The sequence below is a fragment of the Triticum aestivum genome, chromosome 4A (genome assembly GCF_018294505.1).
Source record: "Triticum aestivum cultivar Chinese Spring chromosome 4A, IWGSC CS RefSeq v2.1, whole genome shotgun sequence".
NCBI lineage: Eukaryota > Viridiplantae > Streptophyta > Magnoliopsida > Poales > Poaceae > Triticum > Triticum aestivum.
The window spans coordinates 658612437-658622977 of record NC_057803.1 but is presented as its reverse complement, the minus strand read 5'-3'; the positions used below and the strand labels follow the sequence as shown (position 1 = coordinate 658622977).

Here is a 10541-nt window from a genome sequence, read left to right as displayed (position 1 = left end):
TGGGTAGCGGCATCTTCACTAGGAAGGTCGGCGAATTGATCTTTCATAACAAGATTCAGCAAAGTAGTATTGCTTTCACAAGACTCAACATCATTAAGAGGAGCAATCGGAGTACTAAGGAAATAATTATTATTGGTATTGGAGAAAGCACACAATTTGGTATTATCTTGCGCCATGGCAAAAGTAATCCAACCCACAAGCAAACAGAAAAAGGTAAGCGAAAAAGAGAGGAAAGGATTGGGAAAGAGAGGGCAAATAAAACGGCAAGGGTGAAGTGGAGTAGAGAAAAACGAGAGGCAAATGGCAAATAATGTAAATGCGAGGGAGATGAGTTTGTGATGGGTACTTGGTATGTCTTGACTTGAGCGAAGACCTCCCCGGCAACGACGCCAGAAATCCTTCTTGATACGTCTTGAGCTTGTGTTAGTTTTCCTTGAAGAGGAAAGGGTGATGCAACAATAGTAGCATAAGTATTTCCCTCAGTTTTTGAGAACCAAGGTATCAATCCAGTAGGAGGCTCCTCAAAAGTCCCAAGCACCTACACAAACAAACAAAGAACTCGCAACCAATGCAATAAAGGGGTTGTCAATCCCTTCACGGCCACTTGCGAAAGTGAGATCTTATAGAGATAGTATGATAAGATAAATATATTTTTTGTACTTTATAATATATATAAGAAAAGTAAAGATGCAAATAAAAGTAGATTGAAAGCTTATATGATAAAAGATAGACCCGGGGGCCATAGGTTTCACTAGTGGCTTCTCTCAAGATAGCATAAGTATTACGGTGGGTGAACAAATTACTGTCGAGCAATTGATAGAAAAGCGAATAATTATGAGATTATCTAGGCATGATCATGTATATAGGCACCACGTCCGTGACAAGTAGACCGACTCCTGCCTACATCTACTACTATTACTCCACACATCGACCGCTATCCAGCATGCATCTAGAGTATTAAGTTCATAAGAACAGAGTAACGCATTAAGAAAGATGACATGATGTAGAGGGATAAAGTCATGCAATATGATATAAACTCCACCTTTTAATCCTCGATGGCAACAATACCATACGTGCCTTGCAACCCCTATTGTCACTGGGTAAGGACACCGCAAGATTGAACCCAAAGCTAAGCACTTCTCCCATGGCAAGAAAGATCAATCTAGTAGGCCAAACCAAACTGATAATTCGAAGAGACTTGCAAAGATAACTCAATCATACATAAAAGAATTCAGAGGAGATTCAAATATTTCTCATAGATAAACTTAATCATAAACCCACAATTCTCCGGATCTCGACAAACACACTGCAAACAGAGTTCATATCGAATAGATCTCCACAAGAGAGGGGGAGAACATGGTATTGAGATCCAAAAAGAGAGAAGAAGCCATCTAGCTAATAACTATGGACCCGAAGGTCTGTGGTAAACTACTCACAACTCATCGGAGGGGCTATGGTGTTGATGTAGAAGCGCTCCGTGGTCGATTCCCCCTCCGACGGAGCGCCGGCGAAGGCTCCAAGATGGGATCTCGCGGATACAGAACTTTACGGCGGTGGAAATTGTTTTTCGTTGGCTCTCTGGATGTTTTCGGGGTACGTGGGTATATATAGGTGGAAGAAGTACGTCGGTGGTCACCCGAGGGGCCCACGAGATAGGGGGCGTGCCCTGTAGGGGTGGGCGCACCCTCCACCCTCGCGGCCGCCTCGGCTGCTTGTTGGCTTGCACTCCAAGTCCTCTGGATCACGTTCGTTCCAAAAATCACGCTCCCGAAGGTTTCATTCCGTTTGGACTCCGTTTGATATTCCTTTTCTTCGAAATACTGAAATAGGCAAAAAAACAGCAATATGGGCTAGGCCTCTGGTTAGTAGGTTAGTCCCAAAAATGATATAAATGTGTAAAACAAAGCCCATAAACATCCAAAAGGGGTAATACAATAGCATGGAACAATCAAAAATTATAGATAGGTTGGAGACATATCAGGCGCCTCTGGCGCGACTGCTGTTGCTGCTGCTGCTGCCGCAAGTGTTGGTGAAGAGCCGCAGGAGCGGCAGGGGCCGGAGGCCGCTGCATTGGAGGAGCAGATGGCCGGGGCGCCTGGAACGGCGCTGGAAAGCCGGGGGGCGCACCCGAGGGCGGAGGGCCACCGCAGGAGTAGCCGGTGGCGAAGGCGGTGTGAACGGCACGGGAGCGAAGATGCTTCAACGGGCATTCCTCGAGACAAAGATAAGCCATCGCCCACTCATAGGTAGGGTTTGCCATGAGGGTGAGGTTGGAGGCGGCGTTGCCGAGATCCTCATTGAGGTCGGCGGTGAGGGTGGAGAGGAGCAACTCGTCGCCCACCTTGAAGCCAATGTCGTTGAGCTCGGCGGAGAGGGTCTTGAGGCGCATGCAGTAGTCGTCGACGGAGGAGTCGTTTTGATGACACCCGAAGAACTCCTGCTGCAGGAAGACGATCCGTTGGAGCTTGTTGGCGGTGAAGAGACCGACGATCTTGTTCCACACCGTGCATGCATCGTCCTTGTCACGAACGATGGTGTGGAAGATGTCCTTGGACACGGTGAGGAAGAACCACCGGATGATGGTGGCATCGAGCGCCAGCCAGTCGGCGTCACGGTTCAGGACGAAGAGGTTGGCGGTGCCGTCGATGTGGTCCTGCAGATTATACTCACGAAAGAGGAGATTGAATTATGTCTTCCAAGCATAAAAATTCGCCTCTTTGTGGGAGAGGATCACCGGGACGCGAAGTTCGATGGGAACATCGCAGATGTAGGCGGGATCGGGAAGGGTGGTGGCGGAGGAGCCAGCGGAGGAGTCGGAGGGGTTCGGCGGCTTCACTATGGGAGGAGTGGAGGCGGCGGACCGGTGGGAGAGGTTGGAACGTGTGGCTAGCGGCGAGGAGGCTGTGGCTAGCGACGGCCTGGGAGGAGATCGCGATTGGGGGCGGCGGCAAGGAGCCAGCGGCGTGGGGGAGAAGCTACGGAGGCGGCGAGAACTCGGCGACGCGGGAGTAGGCTGGGAAGCGGCGGCGGCTGGGAGGCAACGGCGATGCTCTAGGGTACGAGGGATCGGACTAAGGCTGATACCATGTAGAGAATTATGCAACTCACGATATATTGAATGGGTGCAATATGCACGTATATATAAGTACAAAGGATAGTCACGTCCTCAACTATACATGGAAGGAGGAGGGCTTGTTGTACAAGAAATACACATGTATTATCTACATCTCAACATTTTTTATCTCACATTGTAATGGCCTCGAACACACAAGAAGAGAGCCTATTTTTGTAGATAATACATAGAAAATCGACTAGCACTGTTTTAGAGGAATGTAGCATTTTGTTTTTTAAGGGACATGTAGCATTTTGTTTTGGGGAATGCGTTTTCCTTACTAAATTTCACTTTTTTTCTTTACTAAATTTCAAGCTTTTTTTAGTGGGTACCAAATTTCAAGCACTAGCAAGCTAAGTGATTAGTTCGGGTTTAGTCCATGGGACATTAGAAGGCCCAGTAGGGAGCGAAGTAGAAAGGGCTCGGGCATCGCTCTCCATCATCTTCCCTTCGTCTTGTTAGCTCCGCCTATTTCTCAAAAACAAATTGCTAGCTCCGTCGTCCCGTGCCACCCGTAGATCGGAGGCACGCCATCGATGACTGCACTCTGTTGCTGCCGTTCCCATTCGCCACCTCTCCTTGCCCCGCCGCTTTTTCTTCCCCATTCATGACCTCTCGCTGTCGCTCCACCATGATTGCCGTTTCTTGGCGTGGGGCAAGCAGGAGACGGGAGATGAGAGGAACTCCAATGCGCCGACCTAATTCGTGTCAGTTTAGATCGAAATAGACAACAAAATCAGCCAAACATGGCGAACCAAACGGACACGCCTCCGCTTTTTATCCACCATGCGACCCATTCCCGACCCAAAGTTGGGTCTTGCTTGCATCAACGCGGACACGAAACGAACGCACGTGATGCCCGCCTACTCCTCTCCCTGGCCCACCAGTCAGCGGCACAGCCACCGCCATTTCCCTCTCTTTCCCCAAAAAATACCGCTAGCTCGCGCTCACAGCCACTAGCCATGGACGACACGCTGACCCCCGATGTTGCTGCCGGCCTCGCCTCCGCCAAAGTCAAGCCCCGCAGCACCCGCAAGACAGTGGCGCCGACCAAGAAGAAGCCGCTGACGGACGAGCAGCGGGCTGTGCAGTCGGCCAAGAGGAAGGGGTGGAAGCACGTGCAAGAACACAAGCTCGAATCTACGTCCGTTGCCACCCTGGCCGCCGCCGCATAGCAAGTGGAAAACGTTGCCAGAGTTGCTGCGGCAATGAGGGAGGCGCTACACTACCTAGGATTAAACCAAGGCTAGCATGGGCTCGTCGTCCTTTCCTCGTCTGCCGTTGCCAGAGTTGCCGTGCTCGTCCACCATGCCGCCGATGCCCGGCTTCCATCCGTACCTACAAACCTCCCGTTTTTCGGGGAGTGCTCGCTGTAGGTGAGTGTGGTCGCGCCGACCACACGTGCGGCCATGGCCATCAAGGAAACGCTCATGGGAGATCCTAGCCGACATGGATCCCGACAGCCGCAACCTGTTCGGCAGAATGTCGGCCACAGACGACAAGATGGTCAACCGTTCATCATCGAGAACATCAACTTCGAAGGCAGTACGGGGGGCGTGACCTTCCATCTCGACGAGACACAAAGCCAAGACGGCCGAAACCCCTTCATGGCCGGCCACAAGGACATGGCCGATGCCTTTGATCCAGGCCATGGAGGCATGGCCGAAACATTCACGCAAGTCCAAGATGGCATGCGCAACACATCCCCGCAAGACCACAAATTTCCGGAGGACTATGACCTAGAAGAAGAAGATGAAGTGGACATCGATAGGGAGTCTATGTTTTTTGAGGACGAGCTCACCAACCAAGCGAATGCAAATAAGAAGCGCCAAAGCATTCGGGTGAAGGCAACACAAAGGATGAGGACACGCTCTTTTTTGAATGTTGGAGCGACATTGGACAAGCCCCCAAGGTCAGCGCCGAGCAAAAGGCATCTACCTTTTGGCTACGTGTTCATCACGAATATCCGGAATGCAAGAAGTTTTCATCATAGATAGCAAGCGTGGATGGGTGTCCCTCATGAAGCGTTGGAGGGTGATACAACAAGAATGCAACAGATTTTGTGCCACCCTTGAGAGCATCGAGGGACGTCCCGTGAGTGGCCTCGGCATCAAGGACATGGTATACATGCGTCCATCTTTGTCTCCTTTGTTTCTTGTCCATTTTCCCATATGCTTACTTGTCCGTTTGCCAATATGCTGGCATGCTCTTCATTTGTAGGCATTTAAAGCTTTGGAAGATTTCAAGGCCCAATATGGGAACAAGTCGTTCAACCTCAGACATTGTTGGATGGTCATCAATAGGGACGAGAAGTTCAGGGTGCAATATGCCGCCCTGAAGGCGTGTGGAGGGAAGGAGTCCGTCGAGGATGGCGAGGAAGAGAAGTCGCAGCCGAGGGGGAAGATCAACTCCAAGAAAGAGGATAAGCGTGATGCGGCGTTGATTGCCTTGGATGCAACATTGGAATGCATGATGACCAAGAAGGACATAAGGGAGGATAAGCGCCGGCAAGACAAAGAGAGCAAATGAAGGCCGTCATGGAGATATAAAGGAAGAGGCTTGAGATAGAGGCGAAGAAGCAAGCCAAGAAGCTCGAGATGGAGGCGGAGAAGCAAATCAAGATGCTCGAAATCGAGGCCACTAATGCCAAGACCAAGGCAAAAGAAGTGCACTCACTTGCATGACGAAGGGGATGGAAATCATGAAGGTGGACTTGAGCACGGTGTCCCCGAGGAAGAAACCATCATTCGAGAAGACGCAGACCAACATGCTCAAGTTTGATGATGAGTGATTATGGCAGAGAGCGCCATCTTTTTTTGTATGTTGGCAAGTGTGTCAGCATGACCACGCCCGAGATGGAGTGGTTGAACTCCCGCCCCTTCTGTGTGCTGGCATGTGTGCCAGCCGTTGGCAAGTGCGCTAGCATGAACTGTTTGGTGTTTTTAGAAGGATGCATGTATGTCAATCGCTACTATGGCGCCGACATTAACTCTGGGCGATGGCATGGCTGCTGGCATGATCTATAGCCATAGGTCTTTTTATAATTCATATGGATTTCTGCGCCGACGTGAATTGGGTCGGCCAGTTGGATGCATGGCCCAGCCAAACATAGAAGGGGACAGACGACCTGACCCAAATGGACAAAAAATGGACAAAGCGCGTGCCCTTTTGGGTCGGTGTGTTGGAGTTAGTCTGAGGTCAGCTGGAGGGTACAAGGATGGAGGTGGAGATGATGCGTAGGCAGAGGCATTTCCCGGGGCCGGTGTCGCTCGCGCGGTGGAGCGGTGGGAGGCATTGGCCGGTGACCACTCTGGTAGGTGCACTACTACTATACAATCTGTACTGCTACCGGACAGCCAGGCTACGAATACAGGCATAAATAGAATAGTGGGTAATAATAGAAAGAAATAAATGTACATACCTTTTTTTTGTTTGTGAGCCATTCAGGCTCCTCTTGTGGCACTCGTCAACGACTAGTTCTAGCAATTCCATTTGCACATTGATAAATGGTAGCTATAATCGATGAAATCTGGGTGCCATGCCTATGATAACAAAGCGCAAACTGAGGTACACTTCATTCTCCTTGCCTCTGCAGAAAGGGAAGAAATGCCAGAGAATGCTAAACTCTAAAGGAAGTGGCGAAGCAACTGCTGAAGGTGGTTCTAAGAAGGTAATTACGTTTGTGCAGTGGTAGAAAAAACTGGAAATTAGCTTTCACTAATTAATATGGAATGAAATCCTGACCTGGCTTGAAGATTGGTGCTGAATCATGTACATATCAAGCAAATATTAGGAGACCTTGTTATCATTCATTTCAATTACCATCATATTTCTAGAAATCGTCAATTTGATATTCATTTGACAATTAATAAATAAAACTTGGAATCTACTACAACTACTCGTGTGTGTTTGACATGAAAAAATGAACAACTTTGACTTGATTATCTTTTGCACCATTTGTTGTTCATGATTTGGGATTGTATTAATTGCACTTAATCCCTTGTTGTTAAACATCATGTTCAAGTGGATGACTTTTGCATGTGTAAATTCAAGTAAATAAAATACTGGAGGTAACTATTCAACAAAATTTGCAAAGCTCTTTGCACCATGTGAGCATAAAGCCCTTGATTATATTATAAAAGTAATGCTTACTCCCTGGCACATATGAACCTTGAAATAAACAAAAATTCAGTTCTATCAAAGATAGATAGACAAATGGCAGTGGATAGATTTCTCAAAGAATCAATGGTCTAGCACACTAGCCCTGGTAAACTACATGTAAAAGATTAAAAAAAATCAAGAAAACACAAAAGACTTTTGCGTTTCATTGCATTGATAGGATGGGGAAAAGTTACAGTCCTTCTTGGAGGTTAATTTTGTAGTACATCATGCAACTTAGTGGACATCCTAGGATTGATGCAGAACAACCCGCAAGCCTTGTGCCCCAGCCCTAGCCCAGCATCGGATCTCATCCTTGATCTTGTTTAGGAGCCCATCAGTGGAAGGCATTGAGTTGTAGCAGACACATTCACTGATTTGGTAATTTAGCCGGACATAGTGCCTATCACTGATTTGATGTCACTGGCGATATTCTTGACATCTACTGCAATACCAGCCAATCCTCTCCTTCCTAACCCAGCACAGTAGAGCCCATTTTCACCTTTCCAATGATTCGGATATTCTTTGATGGGCAACCCATTGCCATTTAACATGTTCTCACCATTCTGGGATAAAAAACAACATGGAGCTTGTTAACAGATTTAACAATTGTTGCACCAAGAAAACAAACTCAGGCATACTCAAACATCAATGTTGTTACATTGAGCCATATATTTGCTGTGCTTTTGTATCCAGTTGCAAACACAATCGCATCAAATGATATTTTTTTACTGCACTGAAATTCAACTATATCGCCCATGATCTTACTAATGCTCCCTTGTACCTGAAGGAGATGAATAGAATATTGATAACTTGGCATATGAAGACAACATCTATTATGAAATTTATGTCATGTCAAGGATATACTTACTTTGATGATACCTTTTTTGATTAACCCAACAGTGCCAACATCAATAACAGCGGATTGGCCGGTTTCTGACTTGAGAATCATTGGACCCATTTTTGGCCTTCTGATGCCATACCTCGATAGGTCTCCAAATATTAAATTCGCCGCCATCACAAGGAGGGTATCCACTAGATTCAGTGGAAGACGGCGAGCAAGTGTCATCCCCAACCGGATTAATTCCTTTGTCATTACATGAATCTGCAAGCACAAAACATGTCACATCTCTTTTGAAGCCTGCATCATAAAATAATATTTCATAGAATCATCTTCTTTCAAGAGTTATTTTTTCAGTGTATTTCATCTAATTGTTTAGTTGTTTGTGCATGTTATAAAACAGTCTATCGCTCTATACCATGAAATACTTTCTAGTAATAACTCTGAAAAATTGCATCCTTCTAGTGGAGACTATAATAAGAAATTGCCATGTACCCACTGAAAATATATAGTGTTCATAGGGTGGGGATGGGGGATCCCCTAGTGTTTCTAGGTCAAAAAATAATATATAGTGTGTGTACATACCGGGCTTCGTATAATGATTGATGTATTGGCACCATGGGCCACAAGGTCATAAGAAATTTCCATTCCAGAGTTGCCAGATCCAACGACCAATACATTCATGCCAAAATAGCTCTTGCCTGAATTGTAGCTTGAGGAGTGGATGACATCACCCGGGAAACTTTGCAGTCCGTGGATCATGGGAATATTCTCTGCACTATTCTCACCACTTGCCACAACAAGAAACTTTGCTGTGAACTTGACTATTGTGCTCTTTGCCATGTCATGTGCCACGATGGACCAACATTTTTCTTCATTGTCAAATGTGGATGACTCCACACTAGTGAGATACTTGGGTTGAATATTGAAATGCTCCACATAGTCATCCAAGTACTTCACAAACAAGGTTTTTGGTATGTATGTTGGCGCATCTAGTGGGTATGACATGTGTGGTAACTCACAGAACTCCTTTGCAAGAAGTAGCTTGAGGCGATCGTAGGCGCGATTGCGCCAAAGCGATGCACTACAACTTTCACGCTCGACAATGACATAGGGAATTGAGAATTGGCTAAGGCATGCTGCTATTGCAAGGCCTGCTGGCCCAGCGCCAACAATCAACACTACAACATTCTCCATTTCGAAGAGAAGAGTTGACAGAGTTGTGGGATGGGTGCAATGGTAGGCTAGAGTGTTTGCTTGTTTGCTTGATGAATCTTTGGATGCATATGTGGGCATATATATACTGGTTGTTTCATGTGTCAATCTATTTAGAATGAGGAATGAAAAAGGTGAAGATTTATTGATGCCTTATCCTGGTGTGTACTAGTATTCCATCTAAATATTGAACCATTGGTGTGAAAGCATGTCCTGATACATTATAGGGGATACAAAATAGGCAGGAAACACACTCTTAATCGATTGATTTTTTGGGAAACTTATCAACCGGCTTTGGATATGTTTAGACTAAAATCTCTTTAGAATTTCTTTCCATTCGGGTTGTCATCAATGAAAGTTTATATATGATAGGGATATGTTCAGTATATACTCCCTCCGTCCTGAATTACTGGTCGCATAATTGGATGTATCTAGACGTATTTTTAGTTCTAGATACATCCATTTTTAGGACATAATTCGGGACAGGGGAGTACTTGTATGCTAATTAAGATTCAAGAAAGATTGTTAGTGTTTTTTCCTTTTATGTGTATTATGCAAGCATTTCTTTCCTTTCCCTATACTTGTAGACTAACCCGTCATCGCCAGTCAACCTTCCTTCCGTATGGAGATGGACTCTGCAGGTGTCTTCTGGGCTATCAATGCCAATGTACTGATCGAGCATGGATGGCCTTACACTATGGTGGTCGGGTTGCACTTGTACCATCTATCTTGTCGAGCATTGAACATTTTCCTCAAGTTGGCTATCTAGAAACTCCATCTACAGCAAGGCATGTTTTGAGAATAAGCTCCTCTGGTCATTGTCGGCACGGTAGATTTGTTCCACTTGTTCTTTTGTCAGCTGCTATTCGGCACGCCCTTTGTGCTGCTGTGAAAAAAGATTTAGTTGTGGTTCTGCTACCTCATCTTGTTTGAGATCTGGGTCCTGTTGGAACCTAGTTTGTGTGTTGTTTCTCAACTCCTTTTGTTCAGTTATGCATCTTATACTTTCAAGTTTAACTTATATTGATAATTGAATCCTTCACCTGGCCATTTGCAGTTCTTCCATTTACAATCAGAATAGGCGATGCGCATGGCAGAAGAGCAATGTGTGGATAGTCATAATTCATGTGTTGCCTTCAACAAGAGCATGTTAAAAGAACAGGAACTGCGTTGGACAAAGAAACACAACTTCAACAAGAGCAAAATCCACAAGCG

The 10541-nt window shown here is 46.2% G+C and overlaps 1 protein-coding gene across 1 annotated transcript; it reads right to left on the bottom strand.

Annotated features, from left to right (window-relative positions):
* Nucleotides 1-7656: 7656 nt before the first annotated feature.
* Nucleotides 7657-9308, bottom strand: LOC123082932 (probable indole-3-pyruvate monooxygenase YUCCA11). Its single transcript, XM_044505124.1, has 5 exons — nt 9134-9308; nt 8697-8812; nt 8142-8375; nt 7932-8054; nt 7657-7836 (listed from the first exon to the last, which is right to left on the bottom strand). The coding sequence occupies exons 1-5, from the start codon at nt 9306-9308 to the stop codon at nt 7657-7659; spliced, it is 828 nt and encodes a 275-aa protein (XP_044361059.1).
* Between the last annotated feature and the right edge of the window lie 1233 nt (nt 9309-10541).

Excerpts from the sequence above, each read along its gene's own strand:
- LOC123082932 (XM_044505124.1), bottom strand. The coding sequence starts at position 9,308 with ATGGAGAATGTTGTAGTGTTGATTGTTGGCGCTGGGCCAGCAGGCCTT. Across the intron at positions 8,813-9,133 it reads ACTTCTTGCAAAGGAGTTCT|GCAAGAGCTATTTTGGCATG; the intron begins GTGAGTTACCAC and ends GCTACAATTCAG. Across the intron at positions 8,376-8,696 it reads CAATCATTATACGAAGCCCG|ATTCATGTAATGACAAAGGA; the intron begins GTATGTACACAC and ends TTGTGCTTGCAG.